The sequence below is a fragment of the Phalacrocorax carbo genome, chromosome 2 (genome assembly GCF_963921805.1).
Source record: "Phalacrocorax carbo chromosome 2, bPhaCar2.1, whole genome shotgun sequence".
NCBI lineage: Eukaryota > Metazoa > Chordata > Aves > Suliformes > Phalacrocoracidae > Phalacrocorax > Phalacrocorax carbo.
In genome coordinates this window covers 121,118,878-121,143,348 of record NC_087514.1, presented here as the reverse complement: position 1 = coordinate 121,143,348, position 24,471 = coordinate 121,118,878, and the positions used below count along the sequence as shown (strand labels likewise).

The following is a 24,471-nucleotide window of genomic DNA, read 5'->3' as shown; positions in this document are numbered from 1 at the left end:
TTCATTTGCATTTTTCTGTCAGGTACCAGCAGAAAGAAATAATCCAAGTGAGCTATGAGGGTAACAGGACAAAAACTGAAGTCTGTGGAAATGGATTTGTACCTTATCTTTGTTGTACCAACAAGCACAAGAACTCTGATGTGGTTACAAAATAAAAATATTCAAGTTGTTTAGAAAAATCAGAGCGCAGAATTAGTTGAACCTTTTGAGACAACTTTTGAGACTTTATGTAGATGGGAGCTGGAAAAGTTTTGTGGGCTTGTTTTTTTATTCCCCAATCATCAAGGAAGACTTGACTTCCCTCACTGAGTAACCAGAGTGAAAGATGGGGAGTATAAAGACATCTAATTCTAGGATGAATTATGAGGTCATGGTTCCCCCTCAGAGTAGTTATTCATGGACAAGGATGAAGGGGATCTGCCCTTGTGGCCCTGGCTTTATGATTTCTTGTGGTCTCTGCAGTGGACAAGGGTCATGCAGGATTATTGCTGAGACCATGGTGTAAAATGCACTTAGCAAAATGCAAAGCAGATAGGACTGACCTCTAGTGCTGCAGCTGTTCTATTCATCACACACTCTAAACAAAAAGAAAAGCTACTCAACTCTTTTAATTGAGTTTTTTTTTTTTCTGTAGGAATTTGAAGCTGCTTGAAAGCTGCTTGTGAGCATTGAAAAATATTCTGTCAATGGATACTTTATGTAGATATGAAATTATCTGTTGATGTACACATGACAGGTGTTAATTGGTTCAGTTTAGTTGGTTTGTTGTTGTTTTCTTTTTCTGGCAGGGTGAGCAAGGAGATCTGGGAGAAGAAGGTTACCCAGGAGACTCTGGTATTCCAGGCCCACAGGTAGCTAAAAGAACTTCTGAGTTGTTTTTGTTAGCTATGGAGAAGATGAGTTGTCAGTCTTGATCTTTTGGGGTTTTTTTGGAATGCTTTGTTTACTTCAACTAATGGATATTATGAGTAAGATTCTTCCCTGTCAAATCTCCTCTGCAATTCTGAGGAATTAAATATGGCAAGTTTCTCTTTCGGTTTATGTAGGTGCAGCTTCCAGTGAAATCAAAAGCGGAAAGTGAATAACAGAAATAAGTAATTTAACAAACATATCTCAAGCTTACAGAATATTATCAAGCAGATATCTTCAAAATGAATTAATTACAAACTGCTAGCAATAAGTACATAAAATCTATTTCATTTTTGAACGTACTGTATTTCCAGGGTGCATTGAAATGACAAAAATGATATACTGATTGAAAAAAACAATGAGGAAAGCTTTGTGTTTTAAAAGTTCACTCGGTGGAGTCACTTTGAAGAGAAATATGGTGATAGACTCCCTGCAGTAGCTCCCAGTTTTAAGATGCTCTGAAGATGCTCTTAACTTTAATATAGGCATCTGGAGAAAGTGTGCATAGTTAATAGTGGGTTGCTTATGGCTCCCTTGGTATTTTAGATGCTGCAGTGGCTCTCTGGCCCTTGGGCAGTGACCACCTCAGCTGCTTCAGACAGGCAAATCCTTACAACCAAACAGCCAGAAGTTTCACCTGTGCATGAAGGCTTGCGAAACAGGCACTTGGATTCTGCTTGTTGCAGCAATCTAATCTTCACTGAAAGGCTGTCAACATTGAACTGACTTTTTTTTTAATGGCTTTTTTACATCAGGGCCCAAGAGGACTACAAGGGATCAGAGGGCCTCCAGGACCACAGGGCGTGCCAGGCCCTCTGGTTAGTTTTAAATATATTCCTGTTGTACACATTAGGGATTTTTGTCCTCAGTGTTGATCCTTGTGCTCATAAAGAGTTTTTAAAAACTTATAGAAAGAAGAAACTGAGGATTTTTTCAGTGTACTGCTTAAGGAAACTGATTTGCAGCCTCACATGATAAAATAACAGCCTTGAAAATAAGTTTAGGTGGGTGAATAGGAAGTGAACTTCAGTGTCACCAAGCTTTTACATGATTGCAATGAAAAGCCTTAGCTCTAGATTCCCCTCTCAATTCTACAGTATCGGGACTAACAGCATGGCTTGCAGCATGTGTAAACACAGATGTACAGTGCTGTAGTTGAGGGCAAAGTTAGATAATGGTCAGTGGCCTGTGAGATTTAATGCTAGGGTCTGATGAGGTTGTAACTAATGAGCACTCCCTGCTGATCTCACTCGTGTGATGCTATTGATTTTGGGGGTTCTTATTCTGGAAGTATGCCAGTGTAACTCAGGACTGGAATGTCCTGCTCTGTCAGCCTTGGGCATTTGCTTCAGTCATGTAATGATGCTCATGCTTACACACCCATTTGTGTGTGTGTGTATATGTATTAATATTGTTTGTGCACATATGCATGTATTTGCTAGGTATCTATGTAGATAGAAAATAACATTCATGTCATACTTAACATTTTGAGAATTTTAAAGCAGTTGTACAGAAACCAGGAAATAACTGGAATAATAGCTTGACCAGTAATTGTTACTGTGGTACTCAAAAACCTGTTAATGTGCTAATACTTATACTGATTCTGTAATAATGTCAAGTGGCAAGGAGTTCTTGAGTGCAATGAGTCTTCATTGTGCACCTTTTAACTGATGCTTCTGATTACAGGGTAGTCTGGGGGCCCCAGGTTCACCTGGCTCTGTTGGGAAGTTAGGTGCAAGAGGAGAAAAGGTAAAGATGTTTAAGGTACCTAACTGCAGCAATCTGACAGCATCATTCATTCAAGAATCTGACTCAAGAAGTGTGAACTAATGCTTGTGTTGTTCCTATGGAACATGTGAAGAATGTTAAGTTTTATAGACATTTTTAGATTGCATGGGAAGGCAAGTGATGTGTTCAAGGTAATCTTACAGGTGTTAGAGCTATACCACAAAGTCTTTAGTGTTGCCACGACTGCTTTTCTAATTGCTGTTGTGGTCGTGGTTCTCACTGGGGCCTGGCTTCTCGCAAGATGCAGTAGGGATAAGGCAGTGCTGACCCTTAAGCTTGTTTTATGACTCCTAGAATCTGCCCAATCTATTGAAAATACATACCAGTTAATCTCAGAATATCTCAAGTTGGAAAGGACCCATAAGGATCATCAAGTCCAACTCCCCGCTTCTCACAGGGCTGCCTAAAGCTAAACTGTATGGCTCAGAGAGTTGTCCAGATGCTCCTTGAACTCTGACAGGCTTGGTGCTGTGATCACTTCCCTGCAGAGCCTCTTCCAGTGACCGACCACCCTCCCAGCAAACAACCATTTCCTAGTGTCAGACCTGAACTTCCACATTCAGTGAAGCATAGCTGCTTATTTTAACCTTTTTGTTCTAAAGATTCCTAACCAGTTCAAGGAACCTTCACTGTTATAATGTCTGTTATGCAGGAATGAATGTGTTGAGAAGAACTGAATGAACATTAAAGTTAAAGGCTTATACTAATAGGTGGTCCACATTATGGTTCACTTAATATGCGTGTTATCCCTTATTTTCATTAATATGCGTTGATATGGGACGCTTACTTTAATAAATAAAAATAACTCATTTTAGGTCGTTGCATCTCTAGATCTAAAAGGTTTAAATAATACCAGTTAGTTAAGCCTTTCAGTCTCTTTGAAGGTTTATTACGTTCAGTGACAGGTATCAGAAGGTCAAAATGCTGCTATGAGAAGTGTGAAAACATGGAGTGAAAAAGTGACAAAACTTGAGAAGAAACATAGGGGTTTAATCCATCATACATTCCATTTTTTCAGTCTGGTTTTGTCCTGTTTAATATTGGGGTTCTTTTTAGAATAAAGTTCATTAAGAAAGGGAAAACCAGAAAAGGAACTGAAGAAAACTTGCAAGAGGACTAAGAGCACATGCAGCAGACATTATTTCTCAGGCAGGCTTTCTATCAACAGGTGCTTCAGACTGGTAGACTTCCAGGCTATGTCCTGCTACCATTAATATAATTTTTTCCAGAAAACTGGAATTGTTTTCACTGGTAATTCTATATAACAATGGGAGTTTTATTGAATGAAGGCCTTTGGGGTTTAGCTGCATGAATGCTCAGCATATTCCGATTTGCCAAGTACTTTCCAGTTCCACCTCAAAACCTTCCATGAAACATGGTCTTGTAATGGAATGCTTTTGACCAGCATCAAGTATTCTACAAAATGTATAAGTACACTTCAGTCTAGCAGACAAGTTTACATTTCAGAAAGAAGAATTCTCCTGGATAAGCCAAACTAATGCCTTTTGTTTCAATTATAACAGGGTGAACCTGGTGACACTGGAGAGAAGGGTCCAGTGGGACCAGCTGGACAGAGAGGCATGCCTGTGAGTCTTTCTGCCCTAATTCAGGGCCCCTGTAGTTTAATACCCATGCATCTGAATCAGTACAGTTCATTCCCTTATATTTTCTCTATTTGATACAACTAAAATTATTTCACGTTTGGTTCTCAGTTTCTTTATTGACACTAGATTCCTTGTGGGCTAGAGACAGTATCTTTCCCCTCAAGTTCTCTAGGCGAGAGAGAATATGCTAGAGGGAGGGCACACAGTGGAGAGGAACTGTGGCCTTAATCCTTGTTTTCTCTCTACAGATTTTGCCAACATTTGCTACTGGTTTTAGACTGTGTTGTGATAGCTTGCCCTACTTCATCAGTCTTAACAGCCTGGACACGTCATTGTAATGGGAGGTGTTTATTCCAAAATGGAACTGGATGTGAATCTAATCCTCTATTAAATGCTATAACTCATGATATCTTCAACATATACAGGGCATGGATGGCAGAGATGCCTACGGTCCTGAAGGAAGCAAAGGAGCAAAGGTAAGTGCCTAGATGCTAGGATGTCTCTCAGTCTCCATTCTGCAGTGTCAAATCATGACCATCCACATTTGATTCAAAAGAAGTGTGAGACGTGGCCACTGTGCATTTCTGAGGTTCGTTAAGAGGCTTAGCCTTCCCACAACCACCCTTGTGAGAAATTCTGCAAGAGGATTTTCTTTTGAGAACCACTCTCTCTTCTCTTTTACTTTTTCCCTTGATGTGTGTGTGTTTATGGGTATGGCAGATTGTACTTCTTGGAGTACACAGTGATTTCTCCTCACTTCAGCCTGCTTGACTAGCCACTCTTGTTGGCAAGTATTGGTGGGCTAGCCACCTTGGACTCTTAGTTTTTCTTCTTTCAGAGGAGGGATTCCTTGACCACCAAGTTGAGGGGGTGTTTTAATGTGAAATATTCTTCCTTGCACTCCTGTGGTCAGCAATAAGGTCTGAGGATTAACCTCGGGATTGCTACATATTTAGAAATTCTTAACAACCCTTCACAGCCTTGAAAAAAATAGCACTGAAATACCTACTTCTCCAAAAACATACTAGAATCCTGCTAAAATAATTGTTTGGAAAGGATGAGGGCAAAATCATGGCACCTGGGGCACCAGTAGGTCAGTCCGTGAGCAAAATGGTCAGGATGTTGGAAACGGCTGCAGACCTCCTTTCAAAGGGTTTGTGTAGTGCTACAATACTAGTTCTTCCCTGTTGCCTGTGAAACAGATGTGGTCCAATGGATCTCACTGGAGGCCCATCTGTTTCACTCTCCCTTTTTGTGGGAGAAGCAGAGTGCTGCAGAAAAGAAATGAAAGGCTTCCCAGGAGCCTCTCCAACTGATGACCTTTTTCTAAAATGGCTTTTTATTAAAATGATTCCTGATGCTTCTTATTATCCAGTCTCTTTTCTTACCTTCTTAGCTCCAACCATTTCATTTGATGGGAGAGTTTCACAGGTTACACATCTGTTATATGTAAGACTGCGTCTTTTAATCTCTTGGAATCTCCTACTTGTTCATTTCAGGGAACGTTCTCCTTGTTACAAGAAATGAGGAAAAAGCTTTCTGCTAAATCATCTTGTCATTATTCATTGTTTTAAAGGATTGACTTAAAGCCATTCTTATGCACTGATGTGTCTGTCCAAGGTTTGGCAGGGCCTGAATTAGAGCAATTAATGAAAACAAAAAACAATTCACCCCAGAATAGTGATGCAGCAAGAGTTGATCTCCCCTCATAGCTAAGAGAAAGCCTTTGGTAAGGTTTTACTTAAGGTTGCTATTAATTATACTGGTTCACATTACACTCCTGGTGTAATATGGGGCCTATGTGCATGTAACTTTCTAGAAATTGTAGGATAAAGTCATATGATACTTGACGAGCATGTCTACTTTCATGGGAGGGAACTCTTAAAACAGGGAGATATGTAAGTAGTGTGAATTCTGATAATTGATGTCAAGGAAAGATACACTTCAATTCTGATTGGTCTTTGTGAAGGTTCTTATATTTCTCATAAACGGGCAAAGAACACACCAAAAACTGAAGGAACTGAAAGCAATTAATGAAGTGACATCTAATACGCTAACAAAATATTATGGTATCACTATTTAGTATGGCGGTTACAACATTTTTAAACTGCATTCAAACACTGAGTTCTAAATGCTATACTTCATTTATGATCGCTGAACAGGAATTCCACTGTATGTTACTAGAACACCTAAATAAGTTTTGATAAAACACTTATTGAGAAATAGAATTCTACTGAAAATTCAGGAACTTGGAAATTTTTAAAATGCTCTTCCGTTAGATCAACAGGGTGTTAATCTAAAATGGTGTCATTTGAGACCTGAGTAGTAGCCACTGTTACTTGAATGGGATGGAATGCTAAAAATATTTTCGAAATTGTTTTTTGGTTTAAAGACATCAAACACTAAGCAGATGACAAAGTTCTACATTCTTATGAGGTCTTTGTCCTTTCTTTTTGGTAGGGAGAATCTGGATTCATAGGATATCCTGGTCCAGAGGTATGATTAAATGGGCATGTTTGCTCTCTTTATGTCTTGTTTTACATTATTCTCGTTTGGAAGTGGTTATCTATCTTCGTCTGTCTTCTCCTTTCCTATAAAGTTCTGGATTTCATTAATTTTCAGGGGGAAGATGGAGACCCAGGCATTCCAGGAGCTGAAGGACCCAAAGGAGTTAGGGGTAGAAGAGTAAGAATGATAAACCTGTTAACTCTGTGAAGAGTTCTAGGAGTAAAACCCTTATGTCTTAAGTGTTTCCTCACCAAAGACTTTTGAAATTGGTTCCCACTTTGATCTTTCACGGGCAAGAGATCTTGAGAGAGTGCAGGTCTAATTCTTTAGAGATCTATGTTGCTAGTAATTATTAGGGGTAGTAGTCTGTATTTATGTAAATGCAAGATCAAACTCACAATATAGTTATAGAGGTTTTTCTCTGCTGAAATTCTGCACCTGTGAGTGCAATTCTAAAGAATAAAACTTGTATTTCTATTTTTAGGGTAATGCTGGCATACCAGGTTCCCTGGGAGATCCAGGGGACCAAGGGCCATCAGGACCTAAGGTAATATATTTTTATTTTTTAAAAATCCCTCTTAGATTGCTCTTAAACTTGCTATTAGATTAATGGAATATTTAATAATGCTTCTTATGGTAAACTATGCCTAATCAGCCTGGCAGTAGTATAGAGTTATATTTTGCCTATGGATGTGTATGCACAAGAGCACCTGCTTTTGGAAATGGAACTTCAAAGATACAGTGCAGGGCAGAATTTCTTCCACAGTATTTGGTACTGTCTTTGGTTTGGGTAAAAGCTAGTTAAAAAGAGAGTACTAAAATGCAGAACTAATTGTTCTGCTGAAAGCCAATGTATTTTTTAATTTAAAAAGAAAAGCCATTTCAAACCAGACTTGCAATTACAGACACTTAACTAAAGCTTAAATTGACTGTAACCTGTTAATCCTTACATACAAGTAGATGTCTTGATGTGCTTTTCCAGTGTCTGTGATCTGCATTTCATACAAAGAAAAGTTTTGTTCTGTATCTAAGCAGGATAAAGGTTCGTGGATTTCAGTAAGATTCATGACTAACATTGTAGGTGGTTAGGAAAATCCCTGTATGTGTCTATCTTTGTCTTGCAGCAGTTCTGCAAATCAGCTCCATGGTAACCAGAAACAATCCCTACTGTTAATTATTTTCTTGTTAAGCTTTTTTAGGCTTAGTCTTTTAGTTTAAATATGGAACATTATTGATAACAGTATCTTTACCTGTATAACATGAGTCACAGGATACATGCAACTTAGAAAAAAAATTATCTTTTTTTTTTGTCATTACATTGTGCTGGTCAATGAACGTACTTGGCCCACTTTATTTTATGATGCTGGGCACAAGAATGGCCAGGAGTGCCAGCTGGAATGCTTTGCCCTCTCTGCTGCTTGGCTGCTCACATAATGTTACAGACAGACCGACCTTGGGGTGCTGATGAGCCAGATAGCTGTTGGCCTTGCCAATCCATGGTCCAAGAAGTCTACAGAGAGATTTCACACTCAAGATCATCTCTTCAGATGTAGAAGTGAGAGTGGAGCTTGAGATGTATGGGCTTGGTGGGATTATTGTAGTAGCAGTGCATCAGTGAAATGGGAAAGTGGGAATTCTGTGGGAAGTGGAAGAGGGATGCAGGAAGGGGTACAGGTAATCGGCAGGGCCAGCCAAAACAGGCCTGTTTTACCCATCCTTCCTAACTTGGTGGCATGATTATCTGTATGGGTCAAATCTGCACAGCTCAGTCATCACTTAATAAGTTGCTGCAAGTAGTATTTAGTAGGGCTCAGGCAATTCACAGTTAACTCTTGCTGAACAGTACCAAAGAAGAACTGGGACCTGCTGGGAAACATAAGATAAAAGCATTGAATGGCTGCAATGGTGCTAGCAGCAAGACAGCAGAGGAGATAAGGAAGGTAGTTCAGGCAGGAGATGGAGGAATGGAAGGGGAGGATTCCTCTTCATGGACCTCTCTCTTCTTTTGTGGGTTGCTGTTGAAATGGAGGATTGGAGAGGGAAGCAACAAAAGTGGAGATGGGGATGTAATTTGGGAATGTGAGGAAGTATATGATATGTGAGGAAATATATGATTTTTGTAAACTGCAATGTTATGGTAGAAAGAGGCCAAGGTAAAGGTCGTGGGACGTGGAGTTCAAATTTATCTGGTGTATCTTACTGCAACCCCCTATGAGTAAGTGAAAATTTTCAGTAGTCTTGATACACATCTGAATTACGTGCATGATAAAAACTTCCAAGCTGCCTTGGAAAAAAAGTTCTTTTCCCTGTGTTTTATGAAGATTAAACAGTACTTTTATTTTGGAAAAAAAAATAAATGCTTGGAATCCTGGCATTTGCCCACAGCTCCCAAGGAGAAGACCGCAGAGTAGCTAAAGCTAGCTAGACTGGTTGAGCAGTCATGATGTGTGTATGGTCTTGCAGGATCTCTCAAGGTAGAACTGTGGGGATTGTACCCTGCAAAAGGAAGAAGGCAAGCAGATAACACATCAGAGGTTGAAAAGGATGTAAGATGCAGATAACTGAACCACAGAAATTGCTGTTTAGAAAGGAAATCCAATTCTGAATTATACTGGTCCTCAAGGGCAAAAAGTATTGAACATTTATAAAACCAGGAAGGAAAGTGGACTGAGAAATAGGTCTGAGAAGTGGTCTTGCAACTCTGTTGGGAACAGGTCCACAGAAATCCGTGCTGGGAATTGATGTCTCCTCATATTTCAAATTCATCAGTGGTTATCAGGGGGACGCTTCATGTCTGCATTTTCTTTGGGCTAAGAAGTCATAGATGGAAATACGTTATTGGGGTCTGATTTTCTGAACCTGTGTTTAATTTGTTTCAGGGTGCCAAGGGACCAACGGGCACCATTTTAATGGAAGTAAGTAATTACCTTGCAGCTAACTGCTGCACACTGCTTCCACACTGTATGGAAGTAATGGTTTTAGCTCTGTACCATTTATAAGCGCTGACTGCAATAAGCACAATTAGCTGTTAGAAAACTATCCTTTTCAAATACTTGTCAGAGTGCAGTGGTTCTTCTGTTCTGCAAATAATCAAGGACTGAGAAAGAATTATGCATATGGATTAACGCCGTGTCCAAACTCTTACAAACTGTTGGACTGTTAATATTCCTTTATCTGTTTCTTCATTCAGATCAGTTTGCACACCAGCTCAGGTTTAGGGTTACTTTTCACCCTCTTCATAAGGAAGGCATTTCCTCAGCAGAAGCTATTTTCACTGGGCAGGATTTCTTCGGAATCCTAATCCCATGTAAGATGAACACTTCTGAGTAAAGTCTCCATCTAACCCTTGTGTGGACAACTACCTGCAGGCAGTACTATTGCTGCCTGAGCATGGGACTGTAGAAAAGCTTGTCACGTTCAATAAGGAAAACCATTGAAATAAACATTTTTCTCTTCCTGTGAACATTGAAAGAGAAAAAGTAAAATGGAGTCAGTCCCAGAGCCACAAGTCTTTCCTGGCTGATGACAGGTTACATTTTTAACGTCAGTTTTGTGTAACACTCATGTCATTTTTCTTCCCGGCATTTGCACAGTAATGTCTGTAAGGAGCAGGAAGATGTTAAGGGGAAGAGTTAAAGCTTGCTGTCTTGTTCCATGAAAGGTCCCCGGCTGCTCGAGGTTTTTCTTCACTTAAAAGACAACTTGCAAAAGGAATTCTCTTCAACTCCTCCATGCCATTAATTCATTTCAAGTTCAGCTTTTCTTTATTTTTATAAATCTTACTGATATCCAGCTTTCATAAAGGCATAGTCCAGGTCGCACCCACTCAGACAGAAAGGAGAAGTGTGAAGTGAATATGCCAAGCATAATAAGACAATTGGAGGACTGGTGTGTTGTGTGTCCTCTCCTCCTTTGTGGACCTCTCTCTTCTTATGTGAGTTCCTATTGAAATGTCCATTCTCCTATGGAAGTGCCGTTGCCTGATGACCTCCTAGATCATTACACCTCCTAGATTATTACACAAAATAAAAAAAATGGATAAATGGGTGCTTAATACTTCAGACCACTATTAAATGCCAAGAGAGCATGCCTAAAAAACCCCTTCGTTTCTGCAGCAGGGGCACAGCCCCTGTACTATTTGAAATAGAGAGGAACTGGAATGTGTGATTCTGGATTTACTGTAGTCAGAGTTCAGGAACTGGGATATGACCTTCAGCTGAAACCAACAGTAAGATTCCTGGTGTGGGATGGATCTGCTGTTAATTGCTTTTTTGTTTTGCTCCTGCAGCCTTGTGAACTTGTGAATTTTACACGAAAAAACTGCCGTAAGTAGGGAGCATCCTCTCTCACTTCTGATTCCACCTGATCGCTCTCCTTAAATGGAACAGTGTCCATTGGAAACCCTGTAGACTGGCAGTTTGTATCTGGGTTCAGTTTGATGATGACTGGTAGTTGTTAACTCTGAGGGGTTTTTAGTAGGTGTATGAAACCGGCTTACACTTTTTGCTTATTTTTCCTGTCTCTTAATTACAAAAACTGTAACAAATGTCTGTTGTCCTCATTTAAGATTGAATTCATTCTTTGGCATTGTGCCATTCCCCCCTTGGAGAATTCTCTGAGAGAAGACAATATTTGAATATCACCTGTCATCCAGATTTGGAGTGTTCATTCTCCCTGACTTGTGTGCTCAGCAGAACCCAGAACAATTTCTTAAATTCTCATCCAGTAAAACTGCCAGTAAAACTTTTGAGTATTTGATTGTGGAAGAGGAATGTTGTCTCTCACTGACAGATTCTGTCTGTTGTCTGAGCTTTGGATCAGGCTTTTTAGTGAAAGCTAGTGAATATGTCACTATTTTAATTAATGAGTCAAAAATAATTTATTTGCTCTCTACCTCTTCATTCCAGCGTGCTCATCAGGTAAGCCCATCTGGCCTCTGCATGTCTGTTCTTTTATAGACTCGAAGAAAAAACTAACAATGTTTGAGTTGTGGAAAGGTTCTCACACAAAGATTTTATTTCAATATACAGACACATGTCCAGTTTATCCAACTGAAGTGGTGTTTGCCTTTGATATGTCTGAAGATGTTACGCCAGCTGCATTTGAAAGAATGAGGAGCATTGTTATATTATTGCTGAAGACAATTAAGATCAGCGAAAGCAATTGCCCAACAGGCGCTCGTGTCTCAGTTGTTTCTTTCAACACCAATATGCGCTATCTCATCCGATTCTCAGAATTCCAAAAAAGCAACTTGCTGCTACAAGCAGTCCAGAGAATACCACTGGAGAGATCCACTGGAAAACGTAACATTGGGGCCGCCATGAGATTTGTTGCAAGAAATGTCTACAAACGTGTTCGTCAGGGTATCCTTACAAGAAAAGTTGCTTTATTTTTTGCTAATGGTCCGTCGCAGGATGATGTTGCCATCAATACAGCTGTACTTGAGTTGAGTGCTTTGGATATCATTCCAGTGGTTATTGCCTTCAGTGAAGTGCCAAACGTCAGACGTGCCTTCTCAGTAAGTAGGTAGACTATAGAATAATGAGTCAGTTGTCCATTTGCTGAGTATCTACTAGTATTTGAGTAAAGCGTGCTCTCCAGTCAGTGAGTTCTACAGAAACTGTCCAATCCCTTATTAGAAAGGGGTTTATTAAAGGTTACGATTTTAACAAAGAAACACTGATTTACTTGACCGTAACGATCACCATCTGACCTCTTTGTGCACACAAATTATTTACGACCTGTGCTTTTAGGCCAAATCCCAGAATTTCAATAGTGTTGTGTTAATTGCACTTGGTTACTTATGCCATTTCTCTTCTGAAGTTGACATGTACTAACCATTTAATTAACAAGCTGTGGCCCTAGTTTCTAGAAAAAGTAGTGGTAGAAGGCTTCAAGTACACCAGTTTTTTTCAAGAGAAAATTAAATTAAGCAAAACCCCTTTTGATAGATGTTTTGCCATTAGTACAGGAGAAAATTAACAACTTCTGTTTTAAAATATGACTTCATATAAAAAGATGGTAAACAAAATAACAAGCAGTCCATTTTACTAGGTACTAAAGGAACACAATTCTATGTTTCTTTGAGGTTTCATAATATGGATTCCATGTTGTCTCTTTTTTCAATTTATTTTTGTATCATCTTTGCTCAGTTTTAACTTTGTTGAAATAAAATCCCTTCCAGCTGCTGTTTCTTAAAAATTATCCTTGCAGAAGGAAACTATGTTTACTTACATGTGACAAAAAGCGCAAAACTTGGAGTCTGAGTTCTGATCTAGTAGCAGCTAAGTCAGCCCTTTAATCTTCGTATTACATTTATTCTCATGCAGCCTCATATCTCTTAGTCAATTCACGTATTTGTCTGGCTGAATGTTAATTTAGAAGAATGAAAAAATTCTGCTGGAATATGAGAAGGAAGCTTATATTCACTGGGTTGCTCCACAGGATAAACAGGAGCAAGCATCAGTATTTTGTTTACTTAGTATAAATAGATTGCAAATCCGAATGCATATGATGACATCTGGTATTTACAAAGGTGCCAACTTTCCATATATCAGTTTTGAGAGTAGAAAAGTCTAAAAAAGCTGCTTAGCAGGGGGAAAGGCAAAAAATTCACTGCCCAGCTTTCCTTTATGGTTACAGTGATGGGAAGGCCACCAACCTCGCCACAACCCCCCAACAAAATACAACCTTCCTTTTTCTTTCAGATGGACTTCTGCCCTTGCAGTTGAGAGGTGGTTTAATTGTCATGATCCTACCAGCCTGTAGCCACAGATACTTACTGGCTTTGGCTGGTTTGCTTTAGGAGCCTCAGTTTGGATATAACTTAAACAGTCATTGCCAATTCTAATTCCTTTGAAGGGGCTTATCTGTAACATCCTTTACAGACATTAATCTGAAGTTAGTTGTATTGTGTATGTATTGTATATAACACGCATGAAGCTTAAGTTTAATGCAAAGAGGTAATTATTTCTTTCCTCACCGTTTTAGGTTATCCATATATATGGTTCATATCCTGCAATGTCGTTATATTTTACAGCCATTTTTGTTTATCTCATTCCACAAGGAAATGTTTTTTCCCTTGAATCACATTGGGATGGTGTTGGGTGGTCAGTGAAATTTAGGCTGTTGGAGCTTCTTCAGAGTTCCTCAAGCATTTCTATGGTCAAGCCTTCTACTGGGGAAGATTGTCTTTCTTCAGCTAATCACAGGCAACGCATAGGTTGTTCTAATGCTAAAATTTTCTAATGCTAGAATTTTCTTTCCCAAGAAAACATGTTCACTGTGGAAGATCTCTTTGTCCCAGAAAGAGCTGAGAGAGAAGATCCAACCCTTTTCTCTGTAGCACCCTACTAAGAAAAAAAAAAAAGTGATAGGCCTTCACTGGTGGGGGGGGGAAGGGAGGTCTTAATATCTTTTGCCTGTGCTGAGATTTCATTCATACCTATAATGCTGTTTCCCCATATTTTTTAAAAGAAAGTAAGTTTTCAAGCCAGAACATAGTGCTCTGCATTGTCAAGGGGAGCATATGGTGACCTTTACAGAAAAACTCTTGATATATTAATTTAAACCATAAGGGTTTTCTTTCATTTGCATTCAGCTGCAATTCTACGGTGACTCATTTTTTCCCCTCATTTGTATTACAGTAGCACATAGCCACCCCAGTCAAGAGCTAGGTAGCCATATACATACAGAGAATAAAAGTTGAGTCCCTACCTGATCTAGGAAGAGCAGAAAGATGACATATAAAATGAAAGTGAAGAGAGGACCAAAGTTCAACGCCATGCAGAAATACCTGAGCTAGCTTTGAATAATCTGTCATGACTATCTTAATGCAATACTCTTAGCTATTAAGCTGTGCTGACACCAATTAATTGTCATTAGCGGCTACGCTAACCTGGCAATCTCCGTATGGCACACCATAGAGTTAAACTTTCAGGCACTAAGAAGTTTCCTTGTAATCCTCCAGGGCAATTGGAATGCTCCAGAATGGCAAATGAAACACACTTCTGCGTACCTGCTCGATATTACAATAGCAGTGAAACCATCACATTAGGGATAGTATCTATTTTAACAGAGAAATAGTAAGAGCATTGAGTGTTACGAACAAAGATAAAACATCTGTGTGTATCTTTTTAATGTTACTTTTGTGTCTGCTTTAAAACATAGATTGATGATACTAGAAGATTTCAATTATTTGTTTGGGAAAGACAACAGGATGAAAGTTTGGAGAACATCAAATATTGTACACTTTGCTTCGGTAAGACATTTTACAAATTCCAGCTGTTGTATTGGTCTTTTTACCCTTTAAATAACAAATCCTATGGATTTTATTTTGCACTGTGGTGGTGGGGAGTTTGCATGGTTGAACATGTTAAACATGTTTGTGCTTAAATATATTTTTTCAAAAACAAACAATGCATTGGGCAGAGTCCTGCTGCCATAAGTGGTTCTACAACGAGTCTGCAGAGATGTGTTAAGAGCTGCTTCCTTGTATACCCTTGCACCAGTACCAATCCCAGGAGTGGCTGCATGGCATGATTCAGCCCAGCTCTGCTGCCCAAAGGTGGCCCCTGGGTGCTTGCATTCCAGGATGGTTACAAGGCAGTGCTGTGGCTGTTTCTTGTCATCACCAAGAGGAACCTCACTCCCTTACAGGGAGTTCTGTCTCTGGCATTCCTGCTTCCAGCCAGTTTAACCCCTTGTGCAATTGGGTGGTCTTACCCTTCATGCCAGATCATTCCTTGGTTACAGATTACCACTGCTGAGAAGTTACAATTTGAATTTCCCCTTCAGTGGATGGTAAGAATTAGAATCTCAAAACCACAAAAGCTGTTTAATTAGTTGCTGTCTTAGCCACGTGAAATGAATTGTTGTGTTTGGCATTTCCTTTTTAACAGAAATGCACTTAAAATAGCATTATGATTCTGGGAAACTAAGCTCATTTACTGTAAATTCTGCATTGTGAGGGGGGAGAAGCTACTAAATGGTAATACTTCAGAATGCTGAACCATGGTATGAGATTAAAAATAGAGTTTGTTCCAGGATCATTTACAATGTTTAGGTCTTGATAGAAGAAAATTTCTTGAGGGAACTCTCATCTGTTAAGGTTTACCTATGAATATTTTTTGCTGTCATGCCTGAATAATTTCCCATGGTATGTCAAAACCTTGTTCAGCAACACTCATCTGTTTTTCCTAATAGAACGGAAGATTTCAAGTTGCCAAACTGATGTTTTTTAAAATCAAAATTTAAGAAAAATAAAATAGTTGAGTAGGACTGTGTGATTTTTCTCTAAACTATTGCTTTTGTTGTATTGCTAAATAGTTTGCTGCCTGTTGGGTCCTCTTCTCTAGATAAATGCAAACCAAGTACCAACTGTGAGGTGCCCTTTTCTCCCCCTGTTCTGATGGATATGGATATCACTTACATTGTGGACAGCTCTCGCAGCATCAGCAGTGAAGAGTTTCAGAGAGCCAAAGACTTTGTGAGCAACATGCTAGACCAGTTTGTCGTTTCCTCACAGCCAAACGAATCATATGGAGGCATTAGAGTGGCACTGGTGCAGCAGGCTCCCAGAGGCTTCCTGCCTGACCGAAACCAGACCCCTGTGGCTTTGGAGTTTGATCTAGTCACATACAGCAATAAGGATTTGATGAAGAAACATATCCAAGAGTCTGTTCACCAACTGGAAGGGCCATCAGCCATTGCTTCTGCCCTACAGTGGACAGTTGAAAATGTATTCTTTAAAGCCCCCAGACAAAGAAAACACAGGGTCGTATTTGCAATAGTTGGAAGCAAAACAAGCACGTGGGACAGAGAGAAGCTGAAAGAGATTTCACTTGGTGCCAAGTGCCAAGGATTCACCTTGTTCACTCTTGCACTTGGTAATGATGTGAATGATGATCAGCTGATGGAGCTGTCAAGCCCCCCCACAGACCAGCACTTACTGACGTTGAGCAGGGTTTCAACGTCTGAGATGGCATATGCTCAGAGGTTTAGTCGGGCATTTCTAAATCTTCTACAACGTAAGTAGCGCACAATGGCATTTGCTTAAGTTATGGAAAGAAAGAGAAATGCTGTGTCGAAGAAGGTAGTCAGTGTATATGTGTTATCTTTCAGCTTCTAGTCATAATTCAGCTAGCCAATCTTTCACCTTTAGTTTGTTGCAGATGCTGGATGCTAATGGAAGTCCTAGTAATGACAGACCAGCATTATATTCTAAAGGTGCCTTATGCCAAAGTCCTAAGTAGGTTTTTTTGCCTTAAGTTTATATTTAACGTGTGACTACTCTGACTCCACTTTGGCTAAAGAAAGACCAGTCTTCAGCTGAGACAACACAGTTACATTCCTGATTTAGGCCTACATTTCTCCTCTGACCATTGGCAGGTCCAGATTTACTGAGCTGTTTATGCCTATATAGGCTTTGGAGCAGATACAAGTTTAAATATTTAGCAGATTTGGCATTAACCTCTTTTTACTGCACTTATTCCTCCTCTGTAGAGGAGAGAAAGAGCTACTTTACTTTTCGAGACACATTCATGCAGATCAGCAGGTTTTAGGTGCTTTGAAATACAAATAAGAATATCAAGACTGAAACTGTCACTGATCAGAAGCATCTACTTAGAGATGTCCAAGTTTCTATAGAAGGATAAGTAATGTATTACAGAGCAAGACAAATGTATAAAAGGCTGGTTCAGGAGTCAATCTCATCTAGTGGATCTCTATCATAATTTTCATTTTCCTGGACATAGTGCCTGTCACTCTAGATATGGTGCGTTACTTGTTGAAAGGAGCAAACTCCAGTTCACAATTAAAAAAAAAAGATCATGTAGTGCCTTTTATTAAACATACTAGGGTTTGGATGACTTTAAAACTCACCCATGGTATCTGTGCTTTCCCCACAGAAGAAATGAACAGTTATCCTTCACCTGAACTTCAAGAAGAGTGTGAAAAGTTAGATCAGGGAGACACACAACAGCAACTGTCTATGATTGAGAGGTTTGGAACTGCCTATTAAACTATTTAAGTGTGTATCTCTGAACATAGGATTTCTCCCTTTGGATTAGTAGTTATATTCAAAGTAGATTTGACACAAACAGGATCAAAATTTTTTTTCATGATATTCAGAAGGAATGAACCAGATGCATTTTTCAAGGCCATACTGGTGCTTAGATACTTTTTTTTTTTTTCTCTCTCCTTGGAAGGATGCCTTTTCCTGGAACTGATGAAACTGGTTACAGTCATGGTTTAGAAGACATTGAAAGAACTGAAAGTAGAGTCCTGGAGAATATTAGAGAGACCACCACAGAACCTGTATACATGATGCCAGAAATTAGATATGATTATGAGGAGAATGAATATTTCACAGAGGAAGATGCTGAAGGAGAAAAGCCACAAGAGTATGGAGAAGCTCAGGAGAACAAGGGAAATTTAGAGACCACAGTAGAAACTAGAGCTGCCTATAGTGATTATGGTATGATTTAGAATATGAAAAACTTTTTAATTAAATAAAAAGACTCTAAGTTATTAAGAGCTCAGTTGAATATTTATACAGTATGAAGCATTTCCATTAATTACATTTTCCAAAGCATTTTGTCACCATGTTTGTATTCAGTGCAAATTGAGACAGTAGAGTTTGTAATTAAAGGCTGAACTGCAGGTGTCATTATGACTTTAGCTTTGATATGTAACTTCTTGTAATAACATAATATGAAGTTCTAATCCCTGAAACAGCTGATCATTTAAAATCCCTAAGTTGCACTATAATTACTGAGTTACTCCTGCCGCTAATTTAGCTTAACATGGAAGAACTAAATATGTCTCTGCTACAGTCTGTTCCTGTAGGAAGAACAGGATCCCTCAGCAGAGGTATCTTATCAAAGTATATATTCTTCACATTTTTTTTACTTTCCTTCCTACTTATGCATGTTTTCTTCGAGATTTGCCATTTGATACAATAGGTATGGGAAGCTGATTGTGAGATAATTTGTCACCAGCATTCTTTTAACACCATTGAGTGGTGTTACTGTTTAGACTACAATTGGAGAGATTTCTGTGGAAAAAAATGCAATGGTGTCTGCATAGCTTTGGGTGTTGTAGCTCATTACTACAGCTGCTGTCCCTTTGTTCTTCATCCCTCTCCACTCAAAAATTATTCTGGGAATGTCAGGTAGCCCTATCCCTGATGAGAGAGGCCTAGTGCTTTTGCACAGCTGTTTTAACATTGGATCTTTGATTAAGAGCTAATGTACCTCTGGGAATGCCATACATCGTAGTGCATGGCAGACTTGCTGAGCACAGATGGAATTCGTCCTGTTGCCTAACTGCAAGTGTACAGTCTTGAATCAGTGCTCCCATTAAGCAGTGCATGAACTATGTGGTCACAGAGAAAATTCAGTAGCATGAAGATATGTTACTGTTTATACTTTACAAATACAATATTTCCAGTGAGGAAGTAGTCAGGGTCATTGCACTGAGGTTGTGACCAGTGACCTAAGTGGCTTACTAGAGGCGTATGAACTGCCATTCCCAATCCTGAGTTGTAATTAGTGGCTCAACAGTTTACTTCTACAAACATGTAGTGTAGTTCTAAATCTTGTCTTTTGAGAGATGTACTGTTGTAACTGATCTGTAACTGATCTGTTACTTGTCATTACGGTTTTTCAGTTGATTAGGAGAAGGTTATGTCATTTTAAATCTTTAGGTTGGGTAGTTTTGTCCGAATTTTGCTTTACTTCTCAGTGCTTCCCCTTAGATGTCATACAGATACCAAAGCCTAGAGCTGCTCTGACTTCATTTGACTAACTCTGAATTTACGTTGGTGAAAGCTGGTTAGATCTATACTTAATACCAGATTGCTACAAAGTATGCCAGTCTCACCTACTTTGGGGCTAATTTATGCAATTTAAATCTATATTACCCTGGGTTTGGCTAAGAGGTTATGGATAATTTAACCATCTGTGTATGTTTATTTATGTTGGAATAAAGAGGAGGGACATTCTGAAAAACTTTAACTAGTCCCTATAGACCAGGTATAATCATTTTACAATAGTTTTCGTAAGAAGTCTATGTTAGAAGACTGAAAACCTTTTAGCATTCCTTCTGTTTATGCCACTGAAAATCTAGTTGTTTCAGTCATTCCTTTTTCATTGAGTCAGTCATAAGAAGCAGGCTTCAGGCCACACTGTCACTGTGGGTTTGTGGATGAATCTTTGTGAGACCTCGAACACTGGCTACCTCTTTCATCTGCTAATTTCCACTGAATGTTACTTTTCCCTGAAATTACAATGCTGAGAAGGGTTGATCTTTCTTTCATTAAATCTGTCTCTTATTTGCCTTTTCCAGATGCATGTGACCTTGTTCAAGACAGTGGAGAATGTCAGAATCACGTTCTGAAGTGGTACTACGACAAAGAGCGGAAAATGTGTGATCAGTTCTGGTATGGAGGCTGTGGAGGCAATAAAAATAGATTTGAAACGCAAGAAGAATGTGGATTCTTGTGTATAGAGTCTTCCTAGTGCAGAGACACTGAATTACTTTAATTCTTCAGTTACACTATCAGGGTGATGGGGAAAAGGAATTGAAAGAAAGCTTTACATAACCACTCAGCTCCCATGTTTCAGTTGACAGAAATAATTGATTGTGACATTATTACCTATTAACTTAACAGTGAAAATAAGATTAAAACTATTTCTCAGTTGATCAGATACAACATGCTGAGTACTGAGAAACTTGTGTTAGCCAACAGTGTATTTTTTAAAAGCAATAAAAGTATTGAAACTTGACTTTGTTCCATAAACACCCAAATGTGCACTTTTTAAATGTATTGAATAATATAAAACAATACCTTAGGGATTGTCATTAAATAACATCGGATGCGAGACACTAATGTCAAAATGTTTTGATGCGTTTGCTTGCATTTATCCTGCTTATAGAAAATACCAAAAAGCATTTAGCTCTCAAAGGACATAGTCTTACTAGAATTTACATCACTTTGATTTAGAGGATTTTCTACCATAGAGTCATCCTTGGCTTTTTAATTTTTTTCTGAATAATCCAACATGTGAATAAAATCAATCATTCTCAAATATTTCGCTTCTGTTGTTAGTTCTTGAAACAGATGTAAGCATATTCTCATAGTGTGGCTTCTCATATGTAAATAAACATTGGTCCCTTTCCCTTGTAACTGAAGGTTAGACAAGTGCATTCATTTTAGAACATTAGATTTTTTGTGGTTGCTCTTGAGGGAAACTAAAAAATCTGAGGACATTTACTGACTAAACAGTAATTCACACTTTGCTGATTTACCCAAGCTCTGTTGTTGCCCATTTTATATCTGTAGAAGTCACAATGCGTTTAACTTTGTCACCTTGGGCCACTCTTTGTAGAGGTGGCTGTACTCATCTGGAATTTTGTTCTTTTTATTTGTCTACAGTAGGGATAGATATCTTGTTAGATTTGCATGGGCTACTGGCCAAGAGTTCCTCAACAAACTTTTAAGGAACATACATGAACTTGGATTTTCAGAGCCTCGTGCTTTTGGCGGACACCCAGAGGGAGTCTATCGTGGACAGTGACTTTGAACAGAGCGGACTCTTGTAAGGCTCTGCCAGTCTCAGAGCTATAACGCTGAGCAACTCAATGCTAAAGGGGACAGTGACACCTTTAGCTGAGGAAGGGTCAAAATGTCTCATGGGTTACTGCTACTGACCCAAACTCTGAGTGGGGATGGGTGAGTTGATGAAGCCATTGCTCTTTCACCTTTGGGTTTTTTTGCAAGTGACAGAATGAGACTTCCATGGAGTGGGAGATAATCTATTCTCTCTGTTCTTTTTCTACATTTGAGACTGGGAGATGGTACTTAAGGAGGGCACCTTAGCTGTCTGTTTGGGAGCTTGAACTGTTCTATTTATTTTGTGAAGCAATAACTTGAATCTGGGTTTGCTTTTTACTACAATGTGTACAGTGCTTTTAATTCTGAAGTGTTTAATTTCCAAAACGCTGTTACCTGTCTCTAATAGCTCTTTCTCCAAAAATGCTGCCAGTTGGCAGTAGTTTCTCTCCTTTTTCAAAATCAATGGCTCCCTCCCCTTAAAGTCAGGTGTACATGAGAAGTGAGTTTGCCTTTTTTTGGAGAACTAGGTTTTTTACAGGAGACTTACAGAAATCTTGGCTCTAAGACAGGACAGCTTGGCAGTTTGATTTCCTATTTTCTTTAGAACTTTAATGTTCTCATTTTGTTCAGATAAGTAAATAATTCTTTTGCTTGGAAGGGAAAAGTGAAAAATCAACATCTCTGTAGCAGAAGCAATATTTGATATGTCGGGTTTTCTTTGGCCCAGGAGACATGGAGTCCCCTGACGGATCTCAGCTGCCTGCAATCCATCTCTTCCTTTCAGCTGGCTCTTGTCATCTGGGGCTAGTCATGCTGCTGCCTCAAAATTCTTGTTTTTCAGTGAGGAAAGAGTCCCACTGCATGGGATCCTCTCTCCTTGATAAGGAGAAATTTGTATGTTGGTGTGGACTGACCAGATCATGCTTTGTACACACACATCTTCCATCTCATTACCTCAGAGAGGTTGGTTGATGATCTTCTTTTTGGAGCGATGCAGGATAAGACCAACCAGCTGCCCCGCCTTGAAGAATGATTATCAAAGCCTCCTAATCTGTTATTTTTAGTTCTTTCACCCCTGGCATAAATCCCTTGGGCTCTTTTCCAAAGGGAGCAATATGCTAGCCTCCATAGAATGCTTAAGGGTCTGTTGTCTAACCCCTGTCTCATCCTTCTGGTTGTGTCAAATGGTCCAGCAAGCAGCATTCGCAGGCATTTTTTTTTCCTTTTCAGACATATGGAATCCTATAGGAATTCAGATCACTTACACAGATAACATATGAAAAGGATTATTTTGAAGGCAACTGATCAGATTACTCTGACTGCTGCATTTCACTGAGTTGTGAAACATCAGCATTCAGCAGATGATAAAATGTTTTTGTGAAATATTAAGTTCTAATGCCAATGAAATATTCTGGCGTTGCTGTTCTAGGCACTTAACAGGCTTTTGCGAGAAGCCTAGGTGCTGAATTTCTTATGTTGCCTGAGTTGATACTGTACTTTTGGTGCTGTGGGTGCTTAAACTTCAGAACTTTGCTCTAGGTAATGGAATACCTAGCACCTACTTTTTTTGAACCCTTGGCATTCTTTTGAATGGCTGTCGTGTAAACAAATGGTGGAACTGGAAAGGATCTCTAGTGTACGGTGTGGCACATAGTGATCTCCTTGGATTCCTGCCTTTCCTCCTACCCTGTTCCCCAGCTGCCCTTGTGCAGCTATGCTTACATAGTTACATAGCCTGTGCTACCGTATGTCTTCTCCTGCAGCTGGCTCCAGTTTGAAAGCAGTTTAAACACTGTAGCTCAAGGCCTTTCTGCCAATGCTAATAAATGCTGCTTTTTAAAGACAAATTAATATATGAATAGTTGTCTGTTAACAGAATAGAAACCGAGGTATGACTGTTTCTACTGGTAGATGACTGTCTGCCATGAGATAACGTCTCTTCTCTAATGAAAGCAGCCTTCTGAAGATGAACCTGCTGCTCAGCTGAGTGAATTAAGAGCAACCTTTCCCTACTCAATCCCAAATTCCTCCCCAACTATAAAAAAAAAACAAACATTAACCTCTCAGAAGTAACAAGGAAATGGCTTCTTTATAGATGTTGTCAGAGGCTGTATTTAGAGAGTCAAGACACATATCTGTTTAGGGAGCAGTTTAGTTTTGTCACACTAAACCTGTGTGTGATGTTCATGCTGTTGAGGGCCTTGGTTAAGATAATCTGTAGTTTAAAAAGTGCAAGAAGGTAGATATACTAAACCTAATGCTACTACTGTTATATGTCAACCCAAATGCACATAGTCTAAGTTTTGTAATCCAGAGTAGCTGAATTCTGAGGCCCAATTCTCTGAAAAGGAAGGTGATCAACAGAGAACAGATGTCCCTGGGACCAAAACACTGCCTGTGAAATGAAATGCGTGCTGAATGAAAGTGAGTAAATTTAATGCCCTTGTTTATTTGCTTATTTTTTGTTGTAAGGGTTATAATGATGTGAAAATGCTCATAATCTAGTACTAATTTGTAAAAGGTTTTGATTGCATCTTATATTAATTAGACCTAGTGATACATATCTTAATTTAATGGGGGCAGTCTGTGTTAGAGAGAGAAAAGATCTGGAGCATGTTTGAGGGGAAACATCCAGCTTTCTGGCTTTGTGTTATTTTCTAGCTCCTCTTGCAGAATTTGGCTGCATATCTTACAGGTGAATTCACCAGCTTTTCTAATGAGAAAGGAGCCCAGCTCATATAAAGCATGTAATGGGTAAATTTTACCTTTTGTAACAAGGCTGGTACCTGTCCTGGCCATAAGTTGAACCCAGTGTGAATGAGATGCAAGTCTTATGTTCTTCCTCAAGACATAAGCTGAATGCCATCATGTCTTGGCAAGGTGCGGTGTATGTGCAGAATTTGAATAGCATTGGCAGTTATGAATGCATAAGAAGTCAGTGTTGCTCTTTCAACTGACCTGTAGAGCCCTGATGTTTGCAGGTTGCTGGTAGTGACCTGGTGCTGTTTTCCAGCATGTGACAGGCCTTCAAGAATCCCAGGTCCT

General features: G+C 39.2%; 1 protein-coding gene across 1 annotated transcript in view; it reads left to right on the top strand.

Annotated features, from left to right (window-relative positions):
- The window catches only part of LOC104049392 (collagen alpha-4(VI) chain), a 48,465-nt gene extending 27,564 nt beyond the window's left edge, over positions 1-20,901 (top strand). The window contains exons 17-32 of the mRNA XM_064444141.1: positions 789-851; positions 1,665-1,727; positions 2,596-2,658; positions 4,221-4,283; positions 4,727-4,777; positions 6,762-6,797; positions 6,924-6,986; positions 7,294-7,356; positions 9,689-9,724; positions 11,098-11,134; positions 11,840-12,327; positions 14,979-15,069; positions 16,166-16,837; positions 17,717-17,810; positions 18,017-18,285; positions 20,157-20,901. Coding sequence (XP_064300211.1) covers positions 789-851; positions 1,665-1,727; positions 2,596-2,658; positions 4,221-4,283; positions 4,727-4,777; positions 6,762-6,797; positions 6,924-6,986; positions 7,294-7,356; positions 9,689-9,724; positions 11,098-11,134; positions 11,840-12,327; positions 14,979-15,069; positions 16,166-16,837; positions 17,717-17,810; positions 18,017-18,285; positions 20,157-20,329 — 2,325 coding nt within the window. The 3' untranslated portion in view covers positions 20,330-20,901. The remainder of the gene's footprint in view (positions 1-788; positions 852-1,664; positions 1,728-2,595; positions 2,659-4,220; positions 4,284-4,726; positions 4,778-6,761; positions 6,798-6,923; positions 6,987-7,293; positions 7,357-9,688; positions 9,725-11,097; positions 11,135-11,839; positions 12,328-14,978; positions 15,070-16,165; positions 16,838-17,716; positions 17,811-18,016; positions 18,286-20,156) is intronic.
- The last annotated feature ends 3,570 nt before the right edge of the window (positions 20,902-24,471 follow it).